This window comes from Hibiscus syriacus, unplaced genomic scaffold, assembly GCF_006381635.1.
Source record: "Hibiscus syriacus cultivar Baekdansim isolate YM2019G1 unplaced genomic scaffold, ASM638163v2 tig00111273_pilon, whole genome shotgun sequence".
Taxonomy (NCBI): Eukaryota; Viridiplantae; Streptophyta; class Magnoliopsida; order Malvales; family Malvaceae; genus Hibiscus; species Hibiscus syriacus.
In genome coordinates, this window is record NW_024063040.1 from 2,165,420 (window position 1) to 2,192,636 (window position 27,217).

Below are 27,217 nucleotides of genomic sequence, written 5' to 3' on the forward strand. Positions count from 1 at the left end.
ATAAACAGCTCAGATGCTTCACTGTGGATGGTGGTGATGCAAGAAGAAATCGAAGCCCTTCATAAAAATAATACATGGGACCTTGTGCCACTACCACAAGGAAGGAAGCCAATTGGTAACAAATGGGTCTTCAAAATCAAGCGAAATGGTGATGATCAAGTGGAGAGGTATCGTGCAAGACTGGTGGTCAAAGGATATGCTCAAAAAGAAGGTATTGATTTCAATGAAATATTTTCTCCTGTGGTTCGACTAACAACAGTTCGAGTAGTTTTGGCAATGTGTGCTACATTGAACTTACATCTAGAGCAGCTAGATGTTAAAACAGCTTTTCTTCATGGAAATCTTGAAGAAGAGATTTACATGCTCCAGCCTGAAGGTTTTGAAGAAAAAGAAAAGAAGAACTTGGTTTGCAGGTTGAACAAATCTCTATACGGTCTAAAGCAGGCGCCGAGGTGTTGGTATAAGAGATTTGATTCCTTCATAATGTGCCTTGGATACAACAGACTTAATGCAGACCCCTGCGCTTATTTCAAGAGGTTTGGTAATAACGATTTTGTTATATTGTTGTTGTATGTGGATGACATGTTGGTTGCAGAACCCAACAAAGATCATATTGAAGAATTGAAGGCACAACTGGCTAGGGAATTTGAAATGAAGGACTTGGGATCAGCAAACAAGATTCTAGGGATGCAAATTCACCGAGACAGAAGTAATAGGAAGATTTGGCTTTCACAAAAGAATTACTTGAAGAAAATCTTGTCACGATTTAGCATGCAAGATTATAAGCCAATTTCTACCCCTCTTCCTATTAACTTCAAATTATCCTCCAGTATGAGTCCTAGCAGTGAAGAAGAGAGGATGGAGATGTCTCGAGTACCGTATGCATCAGCAGTGGGAAGTTTAATGTTCGCTATGATATGCACAAGACCAGACATTGCACAAGCAGTGGGAGTGGTTAGTCGGTACATGGCGAATCCAGGCAAAGAGCATTGGAATACAGTAAAGAGGATCCTGAGATACATCAAAGGGACCTCAAATGTTGCATTATGTTACGAAGGATCAAACTTACTAATAAATGGTTATGTAGATTCTGACTATGCAGGGGATTTGGATAAAAGCAAATCTACAACAGGATATGTGTTCAAAATTGCTGGTGGAGCTGTAAGCTGGGTTTCAAAATTACAGTCAGTTGTGGCTACATCCACCACAGAGGCAGAATATGTAGCAGCTACACAAGCCAGTAAAGAAGCAATTTGGTTGAAGATGCTATTGGAGGAGCTTGGGCACAATCAAGAGTATGTCTCTCTGTTTTGTGATAGTCAAAGCGCCTTGCATTTAGCAAGGAATCCAGCATTTCTTTCAAGGACAAAGCACATACGAGTTCAATACCATTTCATTCGTGAAAAGGTGGAAGAAGGGACAGTAGATATACAGAAGATCCATACCAAAGACAACATAGCAGATTTCATGACGAATGCGATCAATGCCGACAAATTTACTTGGTGTCGATCCTCTTGTGGCCTATCAGAGACGTAAGCAACATGAAGGTACAAGGTAGAAAGAATGATGTGAAGATATGATTGTTCCAATCAAATCTTCAAGTGGGAGATTATTGAAAGGAAACAAAACATGGGCGGCTATGACATGGGCGGCTATCAAAATTATTAAGCTTGAAAATGTTGAATTTTCAAATGGTAAAAATGTTAATTTAGTCATTGTACTTTTAGGGTATTTATAAGATTAGTCCTTTAGTTTCAACTATAAATACCCTAGCTCATTTAGCTTCAAAACCATCCCAAAGCATTCTAGCTTTCTTCTAATACTAGAGAGATTTTAGAGAGTTTATTGAGAGTTGTTTTCTCCTTTTTATCTAGAGAGAATTATCATTGTTTTCTCCTTGGTAGATCGAGAGAGGTTGTAATTCCTATTTTCTCATAGTGAAATTCTTCTACCGTTGCCCGTGGTTTTTACCCTAAAATTTTAGGGGTTTTCCACGTAAATTTTGTGTCTCTTTTATCTTCATTTTTATTTTCTCAAATTATCAGTTGCGATTTTGCTCTATCCGATAGCCGTCTTCCGCAACAAGAATAATAGTTTAAGTTGAATGAGACCAAATTTTAGATAAGATTAACGGACGGAGGATCTGAAAAATAAAAATTGAGGTCTAAAATTTTAATACTCTATTTTATAAATATTTTGAGTATACAAATTTTTTTCTTTTTTTCCATTTCCATTAAAAATTAAACTAAATTTAATATTTTTCTCAAAATAATATGTATGCAATGGCTCGACTAGTGAACCATGTACATCCGCCCTTGGAATTGAACATCTCTCTATTGTTTTATTTTTATTATAAAATTTAAGATACTTTAAACTTAAATGAATTTAAACATAATTTCCTTCACTTTAAAGGTCGGAATTATGGATAAGGATGAAGTCAATTAGCCCTTCTGAGGAACCAAAGTTGAATGATTTTTTTTAGAAGTCAAAATATAGATTTGTTATTGTATTGACATCAAAGTGAAACACGATAAGAAATGATCCAGAGGGAGTGATCGGGCTCATCCGAAAGAAATGATCCTAAAACCTATACACACAGAAAGACATGTGGTCATTGTAGTTCGAGAAGCTAACGATAAGAAACATAGTATTAAAATATGATTGTAATGTAATATGACAGTTACATCGTAACGTTTTTCAAGGTTATTATGACATCTTAAACCACATCCGTAACATAAAAGTATAATTATTTTTTAAAAAATCAAATCACGTCGTAACGTTCGCAACATTTGTAACCGTTACACCGTAATGCAATTTAAAACTACGATGAGAAGCAGCAAGATGAAACGCCCTTGGGGGAATATCCTCCACCCAATGCTACATTATTCAGATCTTGCAATGCCATCGCATGTGCGCTACCCAATTCCTGCTTGTGGTGGTGAAACCAAAAAGGGGAGTTAATGAAGCATTTTGACTAAACTTTCGCATCAGAATAGTCTTATTTGTGGGAGAGAATTTTTGGTGACGATTGTTTTAGAATCATTCTAATAGAAAAACGTGCTGAAAGCCGCCTAAGTGGTGAGAGGAGACCATTTCACTATCGCAGATAGGGGTGCTTACCGAACAGTCGATAGCGAGTTGGGCAGTACTCGACTCATGCTAGTTAAAAAATTTTATTGCTTAACTCGACTCATTGCTCGTTAAGCTCATTAAATTTTTTTCTCGACTCGTGTTCATTAAGAAGACTCGTTGCGCGACTCGTTCTCGTTAAGAGGAGACCATTTCACAATCGTAGATGGATTAGAATGTTTTAAAGTGATCAATAGGCTACTCTGTTCAAACAAAACGTAAATTTTTTTTTTATTATTTGTTTATCAACTTTAAATTATTCAAATAAAGAGCGAAAAGTTAAAATTAGTTGATATTAAATAAAAGGCAGAGAAATAAATAAGCAAGCTTAAACTTGCATTTTTATTCAGAAGGAATGAAGATAAACAGAGTTAAATACAAAATTTGTTCTACAAGTGATCATAATCATATTGGAGTCCATGAGAGAAGTGTGTTCAAGGACATTTGCCATTCTTGTATTTGGCATAGCAAGGGCACACTGCCTTGTTAGCAGTAGGGCCAGCAGGCACACATCCGGCGCAGGTGTTGCAGCATGCAGTGCATGTTTTTAGGCAAATCTTCGGTTTCCATGACTTGCTGCATCTCGATGCACACTTTGGCCCGCAATCTGGGTTTTTTTTTCCATCAATATATTCATCATTAATACTTAATTTTGATTTAAAATTTATATATCAACGTTACATCTCGAATTAAAATCCGTACGTTAATGTAAGATTTATGTCGAACACATGTACGAATACGAGTATTGGTAAGTTTTGTTACCTGGTCTATCAACATTGGCTTCAGCCACGAACATCCCAATCTGAAAATTATGGAGAAAAGAAATGATTAATTGTTTCTCAAGAAAATAAAAGAAAGTTTATTAAGAACATCGCAGGAATTGATCATAAAAACCAGAAAATTACACACCTCGGATACAAGAAGAAGACAAAGAACAGCAAGCGAAAGTGTAGTCTTGGTGATGGCCATTCTCAAACTTGTAATAAGGCAAATAACAAAATAGAAGGAAGACTTTATTCTCTCTCTATACTTTTCCTTTATTATATTTTTATTGATGTGTGTTTTGGTTCCTTCCAATGCTAGAGTGATTTTATAGGATAGAGAAGAAGTAATTTTTAGAAGCTAATTTCTAATCTTAGATAAGTTGGCCATTCTTTTAGGGGAAGTTGTCAAATATATAATGTTTTGTATGTACCAACTAATTGGAAGTTCCAATGTTAAATCTAATAAGATTTTTTTTTTTAAATCATTCTCTAACTTAAACCACATACAAAAATGACATAGCTTCACTTGAATTAAACTACATTTTAAATAAGATAGTCAGATTAAGCGTAATTCGATTGTTATTAGGGGTGAGCAACACCGGGTACCCGCTTATTTTTTTGGGAGCCGGAACTGGAATCGGAACCTGTTGCACCGGTTCCTAAAAAATGGGAACCGGAACCGGAACCTGTTCAACCGGTCCCTAGAAATTGGGAACCGGAACCTGTAGGTACCGGTACCGGTTCCAGGTACCGGTTCCAGGTACCCTGTTATTTTGACAGCTTTCTCATTCAACCTGTTAATTGTTACACATTAAGTGGGATGGTATGCCGCCTCCACGTTAAAATTGGCCCTTTTATAACTTGTTAATTTATTAAACTAAAATGCTACTACTTATCACAAGTAGAACTCTTTTCTATACGTAATTTATCTATCATTTCATACTTAAATAGTAATAAAAACACTAACCCAAAGTACATATTACGAAAACGCAAAGTTAGAAATCAATTACAACAAGTTTAATCCAAATTCAAAAGTATAGGTCACAAAACGCATAAAGTCGCAAAAAGTCCAAATCAATTATCTTTTACAACTAAAAGATATTACACAATATTTACAATTCCAACGCAATTTTTGCTCCATTCTCAAATTTTGATGCGGTGATGCCCTTGATGCTCTCCTGACTCCTAGTACAAAGACAAATAAGTTTTTACAATATGCCCCCAATTTGTAATAAAAATGTATTAAACTTACATGTAAGAAAATAATAAATGACAAAATGTAATTTGGGCTCTAATATTTTGGACAATATAATGTTATGAGGTTTCGGTTCCGGTTCCGATTTCAGGGTACCAAGTATTGGAAACTCTTTTAGCCGGGTACCCAATCGGTTTCGGTTCAAAAATGTTGGGAACCGGAACTGGAATCGATGTCAATAGGGTCCTTATTTTGCTACCCGGAACCGGAACAGGTTCCCCGTTCTTTTGCTCACCCCTAATTGTTATTGTTATTAAAATATTCAATAAATTTTGGGATCAAATATACTTAAATATAATTATTTCTAGAATCAGAGTCGAAACTATGAACATACAACGACGAATATTCAATAAATTGCGGAGAACTAGAAACTCTATTTCATGAGTTTGGACATGCTCTTCATGCATTGCTCTCAAGAATGGTATTTTGTTGAGACTTTACCACTAAGCAAGCTCAGTATAGTCTACTATTTTCATCATGATCATTTGGCAATTTATGTAGGATTACCAACATATCTTCATTGTCGAGAAAACTAAGATCGCTTTTGGAATATGACTTGAAATAAAGCAAATCTGCATGGATATTGGTAAAAATGCACGTGTTACTTTCCCACTATGGGAGAGATATATCTGTTTGTGGTCTATAGTTGATTCTTAGATATGGTTCGTTTTAAGTTTGATGTACCCATTTTTGTTACTATCTAACTGGTACCCTAGAGAGAAAGAGAGACTGTGCATGCATGTGTATTGTGAATTTTAATATTTTTAACATGTGTCCAGTGCCTTATCACGAACAGACAGATTTGATAATGCTTCTAGGTACTATGCTTGGGATTATCGAGTCCTAAGAAAATCACTAGGTGCAAGAGACATGTTAGCAACAACTAAATTGTAGTGCCAAGCTTTCTTTCTTTCATTTGACATTTATAGATATTTTATGCTTTGGTTGACAAAACGTTTTTCGGACAACATTTACCTCTGCCAATAGACACCAGTTCTATTGTTTCAGATTTAGAAAGGCAACACTGCAATTTGAAGCATGTGGAGGGGACACATGCATCTACGGTTCACCCACTTTCTCACCTATGGTGCCGGTCAATTTTATAATAAATAACTTAGTTAATGCATAAGTTTAAAGTAATTTAATACGTAAAATATGAATATGAGCTCATTCTGACTCAAGATTAAGGTGCTGAATGCAGCGACTTTATAGATCTTAGATTAAGGCATTAGAGCACCATAATTTGTGCGTTCACATTTTGCACAGACGTCTAATGAAGTTAATTGTTTAAACAACAATTGACCCAGGTGGATGAAAAAATTACTCAAATTAAGTCGAAGCAAAAGTGAGGGAAACAAAGAGAGGAGCAACATATGAAGAGAAATATGAAGACTTCAAAAATTGACTTAAAAAATATGAAGAAAAATTCGCCATCTAAGATGATTTTTTAATTTTATGATTTGTTAATTCTAGTAAATAATGTTGAACTACATTACATTTCATTTTAATGTTTATAAACTTTGATTTATTTTTGTTATTAAGTATTTCTACTTAATTAATTTCATAATTGATTTTAAGTTTGTTGTTCTTTTACAATGATACAAGATATTAAATTTGGATAATATAGAGAAGAAAATGATATATGCCAAATTAGTTAAATTTAAATAATATAGACAATAAGTATGGACTTAACGGGTCTTCTTGTCAGAGTTTTTAAGAAGGTAAAAACCTTTCACCGATCTCCCTATTTAATACTATAAAACATGACCTCAAATTAGAATTAATCTACGCATCTGAAAATTTCATTTTCTAAAGCATACTCGATAAACTTTCACTCTATTTAATCATATACTTTACTCATATCTTGTTTAAGAGTAAAAGAGTCAAATCTACTCATTCTCTTATTTTTAAAAGAATACAAAATTTCAAAAATTAGTTAGATGTTATTTGGAATAAAAGGTCTCGACTGTACATATAAAGATGATTGATATTATTAGGATATCCATCTTGAGAATTAAGACCATATGCATATATACATATGATTAATCTCTAACACATGATGATCTCCACTCCAATGCAATAATTGACTATATTCAAACCCATTATGTGCCAAAGTCGATAAAATAAATACCTATGAATCATCTTACCCCGAATCCTTTAATGGACTAACATACTTCTTACATCTCTTGAAGTGCATAAACATCCATTGTATAGCTTCTCGAGTCCCTAACAATGCATATCTATACATTCATGTACCATTCAATCTTTTGTGGCCCGATCCAAAGGATAGAAGAGAATCTCTCATTACATATTAAGAATAAGTGTGAACTTAACGGATCATCTTATTGAAGTCTTTAAGAAGGTAAAAACCTTTCACCGACCTCCTTATTCAATACTATTGAGCATGATCTCAAATTAACATGTGTCATTATAGAACTAATACACACATCTCAAGCATGCTCGATAAACACTCACTCTATTCGATTATGTGCTTTGCTTATATCTAATTTAACACCAAAAGAGTCAAATCTACTTATTCTATTATTTTGAAAAGAATGTAAAATTTTAAAAGTTGTTAAGATGTTATCTGAAATAAAAAAGTTTCAAAAGAAATATATTGTGTTTTGTCTATACATATATATATGATGACTGATTGGAATCTATTCACCAACATCTTTGACACATTTACGTACATAAATTGCAAAGATTAATAGGTTTGGATATGTTGTTAGGGATATTTGCATCGGGAATTAAGACAATACGCGTGAGTACTCCGATGAGAATATTAGTAAAAAATTGTATTGTGAACAAATCATTGAACTTGTTTTTCAAGATCGAAATATAAACAAATTTATAATTATTTTTTAAATGAAATATGAATATTTTCAGGTTGAGATGATTTTTAAGAAATCACTTTAAATTATTCAAATAAAAGGGGGAAAGGTTAAAATTAATTGAGATTTGACAAGATAAAAAAAAGGCAGAGAAGTAAATAAGCAAGCTTAAACTTGCATTTTTTTTTATTAAGAGGAAGGAAGATGTATAGAGTTAATGACAAATTGTTTGTACAAGGGATGATCATATGGGAGTCCACGAAAGAAAAGGAAGAGAGGTGTGTTCTAAGGGCACCTGCCCTTCTTGTATTTGGCATAGCAAGGGCACACTTCCTTGTTAGCAGTGGGGCCTGCAGGCACACATCCCTCGCAAGTGTTGCAGCACGCAGTGCATGTTTTTAGGCACATCTTCGGCTTCCATGACTTGCTGCACCTCGATGCACACTTTGGCTGGCAATCTGGGGTTTTTCGCATCCATGAATGCAATTTTGATTTAAATTTTATATGTTATGTTACACGTAAAATTTAAATCTATACATAGATTCATGTCAAATACATTTACGGATATGAATATTAACAAACTCTGTTACCTGGCCTTTGGACTTGGGCATCAACCATGAACATTCCAATCTAAAAGTATGGGGAAAAAGAATAGATTAATTGTTTCACAAGAAAAGAAAAGGGTGTTTACGATGAACAGAACATAAATTGAGAATAGAAAAACATAAAATGACACACCTCGGATAATAGGAAAAGACAAAGGACAGCAAGCAAGAGTGTAGTCTTAGTGGTGGCCATTCTCAGAATTGTTATAATAATAAAATAGATGAAGTTGTTATTCTCTCTCTCTCCTTCCCCTTTTTATTTATTTATTTATTTATTGATGTGTTCCTCCCGATGCTAGAGGGATTTTATAGGGTAGGGGTATAAGTAATTTTTGGAAGCTGATTCCTAATCTTAGATAAGTTGACCAATATTTAGATGGAATTGTCAAATATATAACGATTTGCACGTATAAAATGGGTTTACCAATTAAATAGGAGTTCAAATGTAAAATTCAACGAGATATTTTGGTAATCATTCTCTAATTTACAATACACATAAGATGAGAACGATAGGTTTGATTAAAGATAACGGTATAGAATTGACGAACGGGAAATTCAACTGAAAATTATTAAAAATAAACCATCACTCTCTTAAAAAAAATAAGACAGATTGTTGTTAAATACAAGGAAGAAAAGAAGGAACCAAACAGAAAATTTTTGCCCGATGTACTCGAGTTGATATAAAATTTGTTAAAACTAATCATTTTTATATTTTTTTTAATTTTAATAGAAAATCTAAATATATGTATATATTTTACTCAACCAAACCTGACATCAATATACCGCTGGCTATTTAAATCTATCAATATTCATGAAACCCATTCAAAAGAAAAAGATGAGGATAAAGTTGGTAAAGATATATTTTGATTTTTTTCATTTTTTTTTAAAAAATTCTAACTAGATTTATAGTTTAAATGCATCACTTCAATATTTCCTTTCGACAAAATATTTTTCTATATTTAACTTTTTTCCCGTTAATCAAACATTATCTTAGTTTAAGTCTCGTTCCAAGTGGATATTACCTAGATTTATTCTATGTTTATTCGATATAAATAATTATAACCACAATTATCATGGACGAAACTAGGCAAAGATCAGTCAGTAGGAGCTTCGGAGTATGCTCTCTGTCGATTAATTTTTTTAATGTTAATTAATACTGAAAAAAACTATATTTATGAGAAATAGATACAAATATATTTTATCGGAAATTATATTTCTGGAAAATAAAAATTATTTTGAGCCCCTTTATTAAATTTGTAATCATATGGACATACTAATTACAACTGTAATTTTTTTTAAAATCTCACTTTATTGCACGTTACTCGAACATGTTACTCAAATAACACAAACTTTCAATCATTTGTTTTACATATCAATATTATATAGCATATCATGTAATCCGAATATGAGATAACCCAAACAAATCTGCTGGGAATCCAAAATAACCCCAAAGAGTTGCAGTTACCAAACCAGCCTGTACATTTAAAATATGAAATCTTTTCATTTCCTTCAATATATTTGGACATTAGGTGCAGGCTCCGGATAAGAAAATACAACTGGTTGGAAACAAAAAAAAACATCATTTTGACAATTAATGTTGATTTCTTAATACTTATATCAAGCTACAAACCAACTTGAAATACGTACACAATGATCAAGAAGAGGAAAGGGAACTCCATAGCACAATCAAAAGTTAACACCCGGTAGAACCCGATCCCCCAGGAAGGAATTTTAGGAGTCGAGTGTAACAGCAGGAGAGTCTTGGTAGCCTGTGATGCCTGTTATCCTTATCCGAGTATTTGGCTGCAATGGTAAATCATCAAAAGAATCATAAAATTACGAAGTTGAAGAAAAGCATGCACTGATGCTCTTTTAGCATAGCTTGAATTGATGTGTATTTGTGGAACAAGTTCAGATGAGAAATGATGAGGTTATATATTTAGGACCTATGAGAAAGATATGTCAATATCAAGCACCTATGAGAAAGATATGCTAATATCAAGAACGTAAAAATATCCAGGACTACACTGATCGGACTCGGCAGCTATGCTAGCATACAGTTCGAAGTTTGTGGCTCCAATAGTTGGGTATGAATGCAACTTGCAAAAAGGTAAGCTTCAAGAAGAGGCCTCAAAGCCAAAAGAGGGAACAAAATATGGAAAGGGGGATAAGAAGGCAGTACTTTAGTTTTGCTATAGTTAAATTAGGTAAATAGATGATAGAAGTAAACTCGTCTGCCTAATAATTCATGGCTCCAAGAGCTATGAGCAAATGACATACCAGAAAGAGGTCTCAAGATCAAAAGGATAAGAAGGCTTTGGTTTGGTGAGCTAGATGACGAGAATTAACCATATTTGGCTGCTTCTCAGAATGCAGTAGAAGGCAAATAAATAGAATAACATCACATAATATAATATTTATTTAGAGTGGCAGATTCACATGTATCCGAAGGCAAATAAATAGAATAACATCACATAATATTTATTTAGAGTGGCGGATTCACATGTATCCGAAGGTGGGCACGTGCCAACCCTAAAATCCAAATTTCCTTTGGTTTATTACCAATTTTACCGATGGTGCCCACCCAGTCAATAATTTTGTGTTATTGACCCATCACACATGTGTGCCCACCCTCAAAAATATTTCTGGATCCACCACTGTTTATTTATTCAACATAAAACATTATATTTCTGTAGAAAACAGAATCCTAATAATATTTAAGCAGCTAGTTCACCAATCAATTAGCTAAGCCAAAAGTGTCGTACCTGTCGATGTCCAATATTTCTCCTATAATTTTTCTTCTTCTTGTACTTATAGACAACAACTTTTGGGTTTAGTCCCTGCAAGTAAAAGGAGAATACATAAGTTTTCCAATTTAATTAAAATGGTACATAGACAATATCAGGGATAATATACCTGTTCCTCAACAACAGCATGTACAGCTGCATTAGTTACTACAGGTTTTCCAATATATGTAGTTGTTTTTGTTCCCACAAGCAATACCTTGTTTAGAACAATCTGTGAAACAAAATGAATTCAAGCTTTTAAGTAGGCAACAAAATGTGACTATGAAACTGGTGATGAAATTACTATACACTGGAATGAGAAGTTTACACGAGTTTGTGATGGAACAGATACACGTGGTATTGGTAACACAGCCAGACACCACCTTCTCTGGCCATTGGAGGGTTAATGAAAGCAACAGTTTTCTATCAAGTAGCCAATGCTATTAAAATTTAGGTACTCAGGCTCGAATTCACGAAATGCAGTTCATTTATGTTCCTTATTCTTCAAACATAAATTTAAACTGATTTAATATTAAGGTAAGTATTCGAAAGAGAGGAAAATAAAATCACTCTTGACTACAAATGTCCACAAACTTAGAAAAATCCCACCACAGGCTGAAATGGGAGTACTTTGGTAGTAGTGAGAAAAATCCATTGTTTTTCTTTCTAAAAATCATAACTATAGAAAGAGTTTAACTGATTTTTTTAAATCGAATCATGGTGGTATGATTCTGACACTTCAAAAACACGATAGAAGTGCAGCATAGTCGTGCCAAAACAAGGAAATCAAATTTTTTTTCTCATCTATCTCAAGATTTACAAATATGGTAATTGACAAAGAAAATTCAACATAACAACTCTATTATAACACCAATCTTCTTACCGCATGAGATATTTCATGTTGCACATAATCTTCAGTTGTAAAATATTAAGTTCTTGGTTGGTGGGAAAGTGCTACTTATGTGTTCTTATCTTTTTTTATATACGTAGAGCACTACTATATCAGAGATATATCATTTTTTTATAAGAATTGAAGGCCTCATTAAAACCCCCTTCATGATTAATGGAACTCAAAATGATTTCCTTAGTCAGAGGAAGGAGGAAAAGGGTGCCTTATACTTCATTAATAGAAAAAGATACATAAGATTTAAAACAACATAAAAAACCCCTTACATAGAACCCAAAGACCCAAAATAAAATACCCCTAAAAACCACACTGTAATTAGCCTATACTAGCCTTAGCTAACGCATCTGCCTCCATATTGGCTATCCTAGCAACCCATCTAATTACACCCTCCAATTCTTTCAGCCTTTCAGCTATATCCCTGACAATTAAGACATACATCTCAGAACAAATAACACCATTCTTAACCCAATCTACTGCCATTTTACAATCAGTCTCAATAATCAACCGACCCTTAATACTTCCTTTCAATGAATCAAAAAAAGATAATCCCTTCTGAATAGCCTTTAGCTCCATCAAGGTAGGTGGACCCGGACCTGAAGCCTCCTTGAAAGAACCAAGAAAAAGTCCAGCATCATCTCTTAGAATACCAGCAATTCCACTTCTCTTCCAATCCCCACTGGTAGCTGCATCCACATTCAATTTGATAAAACCCTTAGGAGGAGGGGACCAAGGGATCGAAGTGATCGAAGTGATAATATAATTGTTATGGGGGAAACAAGAATCCCCAATGGACGGGTCACAGATAAGAAAGTCCTTAGAGATAGAAGAATCTTTATACTTAGCTAAGAACCAGGAAGCAAGCCTGAATCTTGCTAAGAAAAATAAGTCAATCTTGTCTAACTCATTGCCTTCAAAAACAATGGCATTCCTGACTTTCCAAATAGTCCAAATAACAGCACCAGGAATAAACTTCCAAATAACAGATTTAGAGTTCAAATCTTCCCATGCTAGGAGAAAGGTTTGTGCATTTTCATGAATAACCGAACTTAGACTCCAAAACTGCATGAATTTGTTCCAAATTAACCACACAATAGAACAAGAGAAAAATAAACAAGGAGAAGATTCATCCACCGATTTACAAAGTGGGCAAGAAACATCTTCAATACTCGTAACCCCTCTTTTAACCAATTTCGTCTTCACTGGCAGCTTTTGAAGTACCACCTGCCACATGAATAGCTCTACTCTAGGAGGCACCAAACCTTTCCACAAAATGTTTTTCCAGAACTGAACTTCATGGGAACCTGATGAACACACCTTCACACATGAGTTAACTGAGAAGACACCAGCCCCATTTCCTTTCCAGATCAGTCCATCGGAAGCCTCTTTAGACAGCAGAAATTCGAAATAATTGACATCAAATTTGCCCATTGTACAAATTCCCAATCTGCCAAATTCTTCTCATCTGAAGATTCCAAATCCATCCCACTGAACTAAACTCACCAAACTCAACCAATTTGTCACTCTTATTAGAAGAATTAGAAAATAGTCTAGGGAAAGAATCCTTGAGCGAACAGTCCATCGCCCAATGATCTTGCCAAAACCGAATCAACTCACCATTACCCACTTGAATTCTGCACATACTACGAAACTTGGAGCCAAATGAGTCTTCTTTAAAATGATTATTGACCATTGAACTCCAAATCCAAGAAGCTTGATTTGGAACTTTGCTATTAAATATTAATGAGGAGGATTCAAGATTGTATTTAGAGCATATCAACATCCTCAAAACAGCATTCCTATCATTAGCAATCCTCCAAGACCATTTCCCCATAAGGGCTCTGTTCATATTGATAAGATTAAGCACTCCCAAACCTCCCTCATTCTTAGGCTTGCACATAAAGGACCATTTAACCCAATGAATCTTGTTTCTCTCCAATCCACCTCCCCATAAGAACTTAGACATAATGGAATTTAGTTTAGAATTAACCGTGGAGGGGATTTTAAATAGCAACAAATAATTGGTTGGAAGAGAGCAAAGAACCGACTTGACCAAAAATAACCTCCCTACCAAAGAAAGAGTGGCAGCTTTCCAACCAGCAAGTTTGTTATAAAAGTTTTGAACAACCGAATCCCAAAGTGATGAAGAATTCCTTTTTGCACCAAGAGGAAGCCCTAGGAAATCAGAGGGGAAAAACCCCACAGCACAACCAATAGTTCATGCCCACTCCTCGATCTCCTCTTGACTCAAATTGACACCAAATAATCTACTTTTCTTTAGGTTCAGTTGAAGTCCAGACATGATTTCAAAAACTCTAAGAACCCTCTTAACATTTAAAATCTACTTCTTGGAAGCACCATAGAAAATTATAAGGTCATCTGCAAATTGCAAGTGAGAAAAATCAACAGCAGTCTCATTCCTACCAATTTGCAAACCAGAAAACAGCCCTTCAGAGATTGCCTTTAAAAGCAGTAGGTTTAGAAGTTCCCCAACTAAATTGAAAAGCAATGGGGAATGAGAACAACCCTGACGAAGACCCTTTGCCATTGGAAATTCCTCAAAAGGGACCCCATTGACCAAAACAGAAACCGAAGCTGTTGTAACACACTGTCTAATCCAATTACTCCATTTGGTGCCAAAGCCCATTTTCTCCATAACTAGAAAAAGTATAGACCAGTCCACTGTATCATAGGCCTTCCTGAAATCTAGCTTAAACACACAACCCTTAAGTCCTTTTTTCCTCCAAAAGTCTAGCCCCTCATTAGCTATAAGAGAACAATCCAATATTTGACGGCCTGGGATAAATGCAAACTGTGTAGGACTGATTATATCACTAATACAGTTTCTTAATCTCCTCGAAAGACACTTTGAAAGAATCTTGTACAACCCTCCTACTAGGCTAATAGGTTGATAATCATCTAAACCACCAATGTTGGACACCTTTGGGATTAAAGTAATGAACGTGTGATTTATCATTTAGACTATTGTTATCGGAACTTTCAGGTTCTCACATATTTTTTCAATGAAACAATAAAAGATTTCATTATGCTCTATAGATATCTACTGCTTGCTGCAGCTTCTTGGCAATTCACAGAGACTTAAGTCCAAAGACTCCTTCTATTGTCCAAATCATTTTTTTCTTACCAGCCACCAAGCTCGGTGGTGTTAACTCATTCACCTACAGCTAACAGTTTTGATTGACCAGACCCAAATGCTTAAAACTAGCTCCGTTTATTTGCAAACAAAGAAAACTAAATATCCAAAGTTGTCATGTCATGGATGAATGAACCAATAGACAATCAATCAATTCTTTGATTCAAAAAACAGCACTCCAGTTTTTCCCAAAAAAAAAATGTATCAGCCAACTGTAGTCCTCTACATTTGAAAAAATATCAATGCTAGAAGCTAGCAAGGAAGTCATAGAAGGGAGTAATACTTTAAATTCTAACAAAGATGAGTGATTGAAAAAGGAAAGCATGACCAAGAAAATGGTCAAGGGCCACCTCTAGTCAATTCAAATGCATGCCAAGTGACTAATCTTGTAGGGAGATACACTGGCCAGGAGAATGCACTATCCAGCAATCACTTCAAAAATATTGAACAAATACAAAACAGAACAAATTTGAATGCAAAAAGTAAATCTACCGAAGAAGATAACATTATCACCATTTCATGAGGTCTCCAAAATAATTGAAGCCCAGGTTTATTCCAATTACTTTGTACAATTTTTGGTTATTTCCCTTTCTTCCCCCCTCCAAATAGTGACAAGAAGATCATGCATAACCATGCATGCTTCTGCAACCAATTGCATACTAGAACGTTTTGCACTTTAAGTAACTTCCAGTGTAAAGGTTCCCATGTAACTAAAAAATGCAAGAAATAGCGACAACATTACAAACTAGATCATGATTGCAAGCTTGTTTTAACCATGCTTGATGGTGCAAGAAATTCAAATATCCCAACAAAGACAACATCTCCTGAAGTAATTAAGAATCCAGAAGAGGATTTAAGAAGCAAAAAACAGAACCACCAACCTTATCGTTAACATTTGCACCTTTCAGCCTCTGTGTGTAGAGATATCTTCCAGGGAAAACAATGTATTGCCGACCTCCAATCTAAAACAAAGCCAAAGTAATTAATCGAACACATAGCGGAAAGGAAATTTTGCTAGTACTAAACAAAAATCTACATAAAAACCAAAAATACATTCAGGGTAGTAGCTAAATTACACTAATAAAATGCCATATCCAAAAAAATAATCTAAATCAAATCCATGACTCACCATAACAACAGCGAAAATCTCTTCCCTTTTAGGCTTTTCCTCGGAAGCCTCAACAACTTGAGCTGATTCTGGTTCTGGTTCTGGTTCTGGTTCTGACTCTACCACTGCTTCGAGTTCTGATTCAGGTTCGGGATCGGGCTCCACGTTATCGGGTTCAACATCGACAACGGCAGCGTCGGATTCAGAAGAATTGGGGATGGTAGAAAATGTGGGTGTTTTGGGGAAGAGAAAAGGGGAAGTGAGCTTCAAAGAAAGGGGTTTAGAGAGAGAGAAAAGGGGAGATTTTGGAGGAGTAAAAAGAGAAGAATTTTGGTGGTGATGATTTGAGATGTTGCACTGAGTGGCGAAAGAAGAAGAGAGAACCAACGTTGTAAAGGTTGCGGAGGAGGCCATTGCTTCGGTGCACCGCCCACTGCCAAAGCAAGAAGTGATCCTTCACCTCTTTTAGAAACAGACTTATCTTATCCGTTGTGCGTCTAGCATGCCCTTCAGATGATTTTCTTGGGTAAATATCTATTTGGTCAGCTACCTATTACTTAATTTTTGTTTTGGTCACTCAATTATTTTTTCAAATTATATCTGATATTATGTTTTGATTCTGTTTTGGTCACCTTCTGTTAAAAAATTAACGATGTAAAATTTTAATAGTTTAGGGTGATTAAAAGATTATATATTTTCAAAACTCTTTTAACATATTGACAACACATACACACCTTATAGAGACAACATTCTCCTATATTATTAAGGCTACTCGATGAGTTCACAATGTAAAATTTTAATAATAAAAGGTTACTTGTAATTTATCTTATTACAAATTGTTATTAAAAAATTCACAACAAATTCTTTTAATTATATATAACACTTTGAATTCAAAGCCATTATCAATAATAAAAGATCATTTTCTCCTTAAACAATTCAATTTAAATAATTATATATAAATATATTTCAATTTATTTTAATTTAAAATCGAATATAAATATTATCTTACAATAATATTATAATCTATTTTTTTCATATAAATCTTATTTACTTAAATTATATGTGTTCAATATATATCAAAATGATTTTTATTAGATTATATTATTTAAATTTATTAAAATATTTAAAATATTTTATTTATGGTCTCTGAAAGTTTAAATAAGATAAAATAAGTACATTTTGACCGTTGATCAAACTATTTATTTTTAATCATTTATATTCTCTTAGGTCAAGGTTCTAGATATACATGAAGCACTATTTCTTTCTTTTTATCTAGTCTCTCTCTTTCTTATCCTTTAAGATAAGATTATGATTAGATTAAGAATTTATCAAAAAAAAATTAAATGATATGTGTTTTTAGAGAATATCATTTTCACTAAAGAACAAATCAAAAAATAAAAATTTAATACATTAGGGTAAAGATGCTTTTTTATCTTTTATTTTCAAGGTTTCACGCTGAGTAATCTGGACCGACCCGGGTCATACACTGAATTTTAGTGGTTGAGTCTCCTAGCGAAAATTTTCTACATATACAAAACCTTAAACTTAAAACATTACTTAAATGATATCAAACTGTTTACTAATCACATTGTTAATATGTTAGAAAGTAGTGCTTATGATAAACGATCAGTTAGACACTTTTTATTTTATGTAATCAGAAAAAGTATTATTTAAAAAAAGTAATATAGTTTCTATGTCATTTAGATAAAAAAAATGAACTGAGTATTATTTTTATAAATTTATTAGAAAAATGAAAAATAACAAATACAAATATTAAAGATAGGGATGGACACGGGTTGACCAAAAAAATGAGGTTATGTTCGAGTTAGGTTCGAGTTTAATGTAAAAAATATTCGATTTGATATGATCTTAAAAATATAATTTTACCTTATATATTTAATAATAATTATAATAATACCCCGTTATATATTATTTTTAATTAAATCGATATTTTTATTAAATAAAAAAAATATTTTTTAATAAATATATTATTTCGGGTCGGGTCGTATTTGAACTTTATCTCAAAAAGTAGGATAAGATTCGGATTGGGAAAAGGATGTAAAAATTTTTTGATCGAATTAAGTTGACTGTTAAAAATTTTGGATCGAATTAACTAAAATTCAAACCAAATCCGACTCATGCAAATCACTAATTAAAGACGCCGTTAAACTTTTGTAACAATACTTGTAATTTCATAAAGTAAACACCTTTTATATATTCAAAATGAAATTATTAACATCGTAAACTACTTACTACAAATGGCATGATTTAATTTATATAAATAATTTATTTTTCATAAAATCTATTTTACATGTGATGTGATCCTTTTTCTTTAATTTCAAAACACTTATTTAAAAGGATGGCTTTTGTATTTTCTATTTTCACTCGCAATATGCAATACGAGCATTGTTTGCGCTTGAGTCGGTGTAAATTGGGTTGGAATTGTAAGAATACGTTGTGTCCCGGAACGAAGAAGGTGAGCGCGAAAGAGATCCCATCTCAGATATTTTTATGGCAACGAATAAGAAAGCCACGTCATCATCGTCGTCAAGAGCCAGGAAGCCCTCGGGTACGGTTTTACCCTACCAAACCCAGCGAATAAGGGACCACTATTTCTTGGGAAAGAATCTTGGCCAAGGCTAGTTTGGCACCACCTATATATGTACCCACAAGGTCACTGGTGTCCGCTACGCCTGCAAATCCATCCCCAAGCGCAAGCTCGTCTGCCGTGAAGATTACGATGACGTCTGGAGAGAGATCCAGATCATGCATCATTTGTCCGAGAACCCATCCGTGGTGCAGATCAAGGGAACTTACGAAGATGCCGTCTTTGTTCATTTGGTCATGGAGCTTTGTGCGGGTGGGGAGCTTTTCGATAGGATCGTGGCCAAAGGTCATTAGAGTGAAAAAGAGGCTGCTAAGCTTCTCAAAACTATTGTTGGTGTCGTCGAGGCTTGTCATTCTCTTGGGGTTATGCATAGAGATCTCAAGCCTGAGAATTTCTTTTTTGATTCTCCTGGCGATGATGCTGTTCTCAAGGCTACAGATTTTGGCTTCTCCGTCTTCTATAAACCAGGTTGCTCCTTGAGTTTTCTTTTTTGTTTTGCTTATGTATGTTAATCTTGATTCTCCTGAATTAAAGGCATTTTGTTGGGTTGAATTGATAATGTAGTTCTATATGAATCGAGAAATGGAGTTTTGATGTTTCTTTTTCTGATTGGATGTTGATATCTGCCATTGGTTGCTTCCATGATTGGGGTTTTCTTTTTATTTGCTGTTGTTATTATTTTCTAAAAAATTGAATTGATTCTTTGAAGTTATTGGGATAATTATTTTTCAACGTGACGATTTATTGCATGTTCTTGAGGTACTGTTTATTAGGATCAATTTCCCTCGGAATTTGATGTTTGGTATGTAATTTTCAAAGTAAACACTATTTTTAAAAAGGTGAATTGTGTAGAACGTTGGTTCTGCTTTATTTGAATGGAACAATGTTTTGTTATACATAGTCTATTCTTTTTTACAAAGATTTTATGGTTTCGGTTTTTTCCCATAATTAATGGACTTATTGTCTAATTCAATTGAATATATAATGTGCAAATCTTCTCCAACATTAACGGAGATGGTTCAATAATCACCAATTGCTTGGAAAACTCTATGCTGATGTCAAGATAGCACAATTAATTTATCTGGTTGTGCTTTATTATGAGCTCTACTTGTATGAATCATCTTTGTCTCGTGCACCATGCACTAGTGCTTTCCCTTATAATTTTCTGTGCTGTTCTCTTTCATGTTCAATGGGGCTTACTTTTTTTTCTCTCCATTTTCATTCCAGGACAATGTTTTAATGATGTTGTTGGGAGTCCCTTTTATGTTGCTCCGGAGGTTTTGTTGAAGCATTATGGACCAGAATCCGATATATGGAGTGCTGGTGTTATCCTATACATCTTGTTGAGTGGGGTTCCCCCATTTTGGGCAGGTATTTATTTCAATATCATACTCCCTGCAACAGTTGCTGCCATTAGTTTGTTCTCATATCCTAAGGTGTACTTACCTTTCCTATTCTCTTGCAGAAACTGATTCGGGAATCTTCAGACAGATTTTACATGGAAAAGTTGATCATGTATCAGAGCCATGGCCTAGTATCTCTGACAGTGCAAAAGATCTGTTAATGAGAATGCTTGAAAGAGACCCGCAGAAAAGAATTTCTGCCCATGAGGTCCTGTGTAAGTTACTTGAATACTAGCCATGCATGCTATTATTTCTTTTCTATAGCAGGTGAATGACAGTTCCCTATCTTTGTCATATGTGTGTAATTCACAATTGTGGATTGATTTATGCATGAGGTCACCCATGGATTGTGGATGATAGAGTTGCCCCAGACAAGCCTCTGGATTCTGCTGTATTGTCACGTTTGAAGAAGTTCTCGGCAATGAACAAACTTAAAAACATGGCTCTGCGTGTATGTGATTTTCCTGTTCTCCATCTTACTAATGATCTCTAGTTATAGAAAAATCTTCCATAGAATCTGATAGTTAACTTGTTATCTAATTAATGATTTTGGGGCTGTAATCAGCTGCAAGTGTCCAGAAAAGCAAACTTTTGGTGCTGGCTAGCTAGCTAGCTGGTAGTTAGTTGGATGGGGGCTTGGGTCTGGAATTTAACTTGTTTTAACCTTGGTATAGACATTTGTTTTAGTTGTAGTTGTTAGCAATAGAAGTTAGGATCCTAATCTCTTAAACTTTGATGCATGTTAACTTTATCCGGGCTTGTGAGTTGTCATAAAATACTACCTCAAACCATCATTTCACCCAAGAAATAAATTCACCGTCAAATAGCTTCATGAGAACTATAAGAGGCAGAGAGCGCTACTTGTGATGGAAAAATGTAAAACTGTAAAATTTTTATTTTTCTTTTCGGTTAGTTTGTTATGCTATAACTCATGGTTGTAGAAAAATAGTTTATTTCTCAAAGTTTATCCCTTCATATTTGTACAATGAACACAACAACTTGTTTTGTTTTGTTTGACAAAATAGGAACTAATGAAAAAGCAGCAGTTACGAGAGTTGACTTTTTGGCTTGGTTGTTGTTTGTTACTATGGGTTATTGATATTTATGTACGTTTGACACATCTATTATGATCGGGGGAGGGGGAAATGCTTTTTTCAGGTCATAGCAGAGAGACTATCTGAGGAAGAAATTGGTGGTTTGAAAGAGTTGTTCAAAATGATTGATACAGATAACAGTGGGACGATTACATATCAGGAACTCAAAGATGGTTTAAAGAAAGTGGGCTCTGAACTTACGGAAGCCGAAATCAAGTCTTTAATGGAAGCCGTAAATATACCCTTTTGAGTTATTGAAAATTTAATTTTTTGCTATAATCTAATTGTGGTTCTCTCTAGTGTTACAACATGATCGAGTCTCACAATTACAGCATGGGAAACTTGGCAGGCTGATATCGATAACAGTGGAACAATTGACTATGGTGAATTCCTTGCTGCTACATTGCACATAAATAAGATCGAGAGAGAGGAGAACTTAGTTGCTGCCTTCACCTTTTTTGATAAAGATGGTAGTGGTTACATCACCATTGATGAACTTCAAAATGCTTGCAAAGAGTTTGGCCTTGGTGGTGATCATCTAGATGAAATGATCAAAGAAATTGACCAAGACAATGTAAGTATACAAGGTCAATTGTACATAGAAATTTGAAGTTATTCATATTTTCCTTTTTAAAAGTTATATAGCGATAGTATTTACATATCATCATCATGATCGTAACAATCTTATTGCTGAGATGAATGCGTCTGAGTATATTTATGTTGGAAATATGAATTATTACTTTTATGATTACATTTAGTATTACAATATTGATTATTTATCCTTGTACGATTCGGTACGTTTTAGTATTACAACTTTGATTTTTTATTCAGTACATTTTAGTTGGATTCATAACCATGTTTGAATGATTAGCACTGAATCATACCAGGATAAAAAAGTCAAGTTTATTTTCTTGTTCTGAGTGTTCTTATGAATCTATGATAACATAAAATTGCAGGATGGGCGAATAGACTATGGGCAATTTGCTGAAATGATGAGAACGGGGGATATGGGGGCCGGAAGAAGCAGATCGCTGAGGAGCAATCTGACCTTCAGCATAGCTGATGCCTTTGGAGTGAAAGACCCATCGCGTGATACTAACTAAAACCAAATTATTCAAACTTGGAAGTGAGTGTCGGATACAAGTATGTATCCTGGGTAAGTATGTTCAAATTTTTCGAAGTTTTTCCATGTATTTAGAAGGTCATTGGATAGTTATATCTCGTCTCTACTGCCGATGTCCAAATATGCATCCGGAACGGGTGTTGAACATGGGTACTTGAAGAAATGAAGTCATAATAACATAAACACAGAATGAAGACCAGCCTCTCGCATATTTTTATGCGTTTTAACAAACTGAAATCGAAGGTTAACGAGACTGACGTTCTATTTGAGTTGCCTAGGGTGTCGATGCTTCTTTAGGTCTGCGATTGGATTTTATTCACTCATTTACTTGGAAATGTTAAGATTTGATCATGGTGTTGCCTGTGCCTAGCTTAATAATGGTTAGAGGAAATGGCTCAGCCGATAGAATAAATAGTTTTGTATAGTTCACTAATTGTGGGCATGATAGAGTAAATAGCCATCAAGCAATTAGTGCTTCACTTGTAATGTAAACGTGAGACCTACATGAAAAAAAAGACATGCTAACCATTCAACTAAATTTAATATTTAGTTTGTAATCAATAACATATTATTTTAATATTATGGATAATGGTTTGATTAAAATTATTTTTATAATTTAGTGACTTAATTGATATGATTTATAATTTAATGATCAAAATAGAATTACCTTTATAACTTAATAAGTATACATATTATTTATCCTAAATATAAAATGTTCATTTAACTTGATCAAAATGATCTTTAGTATTTTATTATATTATTCATGAAATTGATAACTATTTTTTTACAATTATTAAAATACACATTTGGAGGATTGATTTGTCTATAGAAATTTCTAAAATAAAATAACAAAATTTGATAAAAATAAAAAATTAATTGATAAAATTAGATAAACCCCCATATTATATTCAAAATCAAGCGTTGAAACCAAAAGAGGAAAAAGGAAACAAACACCAAATTCATTTATCCAAAAAAGAGTATTTAAAGATAAAAATCAAACCAAGTTGTATTAGAAAAAGGAAGAACAGGAGACGGAGGCCAAAATCAAAGTCCTCACTGATAATTTCTATTGCTTTTCATCTTCGTCCAACCTTCCGTCCATGGCCACTAAAGACTTGAATTCCCATCTGGGTTTAGCTCTGATCTTCCTCTTTTCAATCCCCAGATCTACATGGGGCCTTGAGCCTCAGCCTGCTACGCCCACGGTCTGGGAGATCCTTCCCAAGTACGGTCTCCCCAGTGGGCTTTTACCCAGTACTGTCACTGACTACGTCCTTCACGACGACGGGAGGTTCATTGTCAAGCTGGACAGCCCTTGCTATGTCGAATTCGACTACTTGGTCTACTACGAGAAAACCATCACTGGAAAACTGGGTTATGGCTCCATTACTGATTTGAACGGCATTCAGGTGAAGCGGCTCTTCCTGTGGCTCGATGTGGATGAAATCAAGGTCGATTTGCCGCCATCTGATTCCATCTATTTCCAAGTTGGATTCATCAACAAGAAGCTCGACATTGACCAATTCAAGACCGTCCATTCTTGCCGTGATGGGGTTGCGGGCTCTTGTGAATATTCTTGGAAACCAGTTCTTCAGGTACTCTCGTTCCCTTTTCCTTTGATTTTTGAATTTGTTTTTACTGCCTTAATTTTCTGTATCTAGATTCTTGTAGTTGGGCATGTTTCAACTAAACTTCAAGACTTACTTTTAAATTCATTTCCTTTGTTATTGTAGTTAGTTGATCGTGTAGCAAGGGTATTAGAATCCTTTTTAGTTGATTATCTGCTTTTCTGAAAACTTGGAAAATAACGGCAACCTTATAATTAGAATTTATATCGTTTCAATTATCATATTTAGAGTAAAAGTAAACATGGAAAATCAGAAGAACAAATTTCGTTTCCCCAAAAATAAGCTGGCCTTTGAAATTCTGTAAGGTCAGCTGTAGGTGATTCTATGTAACACGGACTCATGTGTTGGTTTCGGAGACGGTGTACTTTGAGAATCTTGAAGGTCATATTCATATATTCATGTGTCGGATTTGATGTTGGACACTAGATATTACAACATAAGTGAATAGCGTTGCAACATAGAGGCCATTCATATGTTAAAAGGGGAGTGGTACATTATTTCTAATCATCACATTGTCCTCTTTAACCCTTTTCATCATTGCTAATGCTATTTTGTTTCATCAAACAACTTCCAAATGACACAGTTTAGTACATAACAATTTTACAAGCATTTATTCCCCTTTTTTCACGTAAGCATTTATTCCTTGTGAGTAATTAAGTTGTTGGGAACTTTAGTTTTTCTATCTCTACCTCATGGAGGAGAGTACGGGGGAACATGAGGTAGGCAAAGAATAAAAGCAACTTTGTTGAATGAGTTGGTTTCTCTTATTCTTTATACTATAGACTATAGTCTATGGTATGAGTCAATACTTGACAACCAACCTGGAGAGTCGCATGTCAGTATGAAAATGTGTGCGTGACACCCTAACAAGAGGTGAATTTTCAAGAGTTTTAGTCCTTGGAGTCTTTCCTCAAAATTTTCATTATTAGGTTTCAAATTTTATTGTATACAGGAGGCAGCGATGGAGCCACGTTTACTGTGGGAGGGACCATGGCTCCCCCTCTAAAAAATTAGATTCAACTTATCTTAGGCCAGATTTTCAAACTATGCACATTAAGCCCTGGCTTCCTAAACCTTTGGGTTTAATTACTTCTAAGGTCTCTATTAGTTTAGAAACTTGGGAAATCACATCAAGCTGACTCCCATTTTTTCGGTTTAAACACTTCTTAGGTCCCTCTTGATTTTGATATTAGACAAAATATGCAATATCCTCATAGTCTCCGTTTAAATACTTGTTAGATCCCTGTCAATTTTAAATTTAAGCAAATGAAATCCTAACACCCAAATTTTAAATTTTGTCTTAACAATTAGACCTTGATCCATTTTTATTACTATTTATATTTTCCCCGAATCTATCATCGTGGCTCTTTCCCTAACTGGAGGCTCCTATAGAAGGTAGATACATCATCCATATCCAACTTTTGTTGCTCAGTGGTTCATAGTTTAAATGTGCCTTCTATCTAATTTAAGATTCAAAATTGTTTTTTCTATTTAGATTCCTGAAGATACAAGGAAAATGTTTTATCTGAATTTAAGATGTCATTTTTTCCTGGGGCTGTATTATAATGGACATCATATTTAAAATCCTCATCCTATTATTTATTTTCCTTGTATCCATACAATATGTTTCACCGTCGGACCATCCACATCTACAAAGCCATTTGATTGCCAGAATGATGTCTTGAAACTTCTTTTGCTCCTGAATGTTTCTTCGTGTGATAAATAGATATATGACATAATTATGCCCCTTGAATCATGGAAAAATGGTCAAAGATTTTTTAGCGTACGTAAAAATGTTGACATGGCATGTGCTTGTTTTGTTCTTAACGTCGAAATAGTAGTGCAGGAGCAAGATCAGAATGGACATGAACAAAGTGCTAAAAATGGCTGTAAAAAATTCCTTAAAACCAACTTAACACACTATCTAAGTAGGCTACAAAGATTTATCTACATATACTTTACGCTCAGCACCCACCAATAAAGTCATGCTGTGTGCTATCTAGTGTGTATGTATCTGCATGCCTTGATCTAGATTCAATTGCTTCTCTATTCTGTAATTTGATCTCTTTTCTGCTTGTTTATACTGCGATGAAGGCGGTAGCTTCGTTTAATAACTCGAGATATCTAGCATGTCATCATAATCATGCCTCTAATTGGTTTCTTCTTAACTACTTATTGTGTTCATAGGCCATGAGAAAATATCACTTGTAAACTACTCAGCTTAATGCCGATAAATCCATTACTACATTTCTTTTTTACTCCAATATATAGAGTGTCCCTTTCTGGACTATTGAGATTTGACTTGTGGTTCATTTTCATCCCATGTTTGTTATTTCAGCTTCCAATGCCGACGAATGAAATTCAGATGCTAATTACCGAGTAGCTGCCACGGGCTGATCTTGCTATGTGTCGTCTGTAGATGAAATCTTTTATCTATCATGTGTATGGAAAGGAGAAAAGAGAGAAGCAAAGAAAAGAAAGGGAGCGAAGTAATTGATAGTAAAACATAGGCTAAAAATGTGTTATTAGTAGATTGTGTAAACAATGAACTCTAAATAAAGTATGAGATGTGAAGGACACAACTTTAGCAGTAACATTATCATATTGCCTTTGCCTGAATGCCTTCCCAAGTGTAGTTTTAGTTTCTCTTTGTATATACAATATTATAAGAACTCAAATCCTCTTCCCCAAATCTGAGTTAGATTGAACATTAGCTCAATTAGTATAGTCGTAATTATAATATCTGGATTTTATATTATCAACTTTGAAGAGAGTAATTTTTTTAAAGCATGAATTGGCTTAAAACGTATCTCAGGTTAAGA

The 27,217-nt window shown here is 34.3% G+C and overlaps 3 protein-coding genes and 1 pseudogene across 3 annotated transcripts; 2 read left to right on the forward strand and 2 right to left on the reverse strand.

The window, feature by feature from the left end:
* Positions 1–3,487: 3,487 nt before the first annotated feature.
* LOC120157666 (50S ribosomal protein L21, chloroplastic-like) lies at positions 3,488–16,998 on the reverse strand. Its single transcript, XM_039168732.1, has 6 exons — positions 16,561–16,998; positions 16,313–16,393; positions 11,504–11,605; positions 11,353–11,427; positions 10,156–10,390; positions 3,488–3,518 (listed from the first exon to the last, which is right to left on the reverse strand). Exons 1-5 carry the CDS (start codon positions 16,951–16,953, stop codon positions 10,319–10,321), a joined length of 723 nt encoding a protein of 240 aa, XP_039024663.1. The 5' UTR covers positions 16,954–16,998; the 3' UTR covers positions 3,488–3,518; positions 10,156–10,318.
* Positions 3,520–8,833, reverse strand: LOC120157667 (peamaclein-like). The gene is made up of 5 exons (XM_039168733.1): positions 8,721–8,833; positions 8,573–8,612; positions 8,271–8,440; positions 7,335–7,344; positions 3,520–3,568 (listed from the first exon to the last, which is right to left on the reverse strand). Exons 1-5 carry the CDS (start codon positions 8,778–8,780, stop codon positions 3,564–3,566), a joined length of 285 nt encoding a protein of 94 aa, XP_039024664.1. The 5' UTR covers positions 8,781–8,833; the 3' UTR covers positions 3,520–3,563.
* A 1,943-nt stretch (positions 16,999–18,941) lies between the features above and the next one.
* LOC120157665 lies at positions 18,942–22,954 on the forward strand (annotated as a pseudogene).
* Positions 22,955–23,761: 807 nt separating this feature from the next.
* On the forward strand, positions 23,762–26,974 carry LOC120157582. The gene is made up of 2 exons (XM_039168675.1): positions 23,762–24,362; positions 26,734–26,974. The coding sequence occupies exons 1-2, from the start codon at positions 23,868–23,870 to the stop codon at positions 26,776–26,778; spliced, it is 540 nt and encodes a 179-aa protein (XP_039024606.1). The 5' UTR covers positions 23,762–23,867; the 3' UTR covers positions 26,779–26,974.
* Positions 26,975–27,217: the final 243 nt, after the last annotated feature.

Bases quoted from the DNA above. Each gene is read 5' to 3' on its own strand.
- LOC120157667 (XM_039168733.1), bottom strand. From the start codon at position 8,780: ATGGCCACCACTAAGACTACACTCTTGCTTGCTGTCCTTTGTCTTTTC. The intron at 8,613-8,720 runs GTGTGTCATTTT...CCATACTTTTAG, and splicing joins GTCTTTTCCTATTATCCGAG to ATTGGAATGTTCATGGTTGA. The intron at 8,441-8,572 runs GTAACAGAGTTT...GAAAAACCCCAG, and splicing joins TGCCCAAGTCCAAAGGCCAG to ATTGCCAGCCAAAGTGTGCA.
- LOC120157666 (XM_039168732.1), bottom strand. From the start codon at position 16,953: ATGGCCTCCTCCGCAACCTTTACAACGTTGGTTCTCTCTTCTTCTTTC. The intron at 11,606-16,312 runs GTTGGTGGTTCT...TTTGTTTCACAG, and splicing joins GTGCAAATGTTAACGATAAG to ATTGTTCTAAACAAGGTATT. The intron at 11,428-11,503 runs GTATATTATCCC...TTTTACTTGCAG, and splicing joins ATGCTGTTGTTGAGGAACAG to GGACTAAACCCAAAAGTTGT.
- LOC120157582 (XM_039168675.1), top strand. From the start codon at position 23,868: ATGGCCACTAAAGACTTGAATTCCCATCTGGGTTTAGCTCTGATCTTC. The intron at 24,363-26,733 runs GTACTCTCGTTC...TTGTTATTTCAG, and splicing joins CTTGGAAACCAGTTCTTCAG to CTTCCAATGCCGACGAATGA.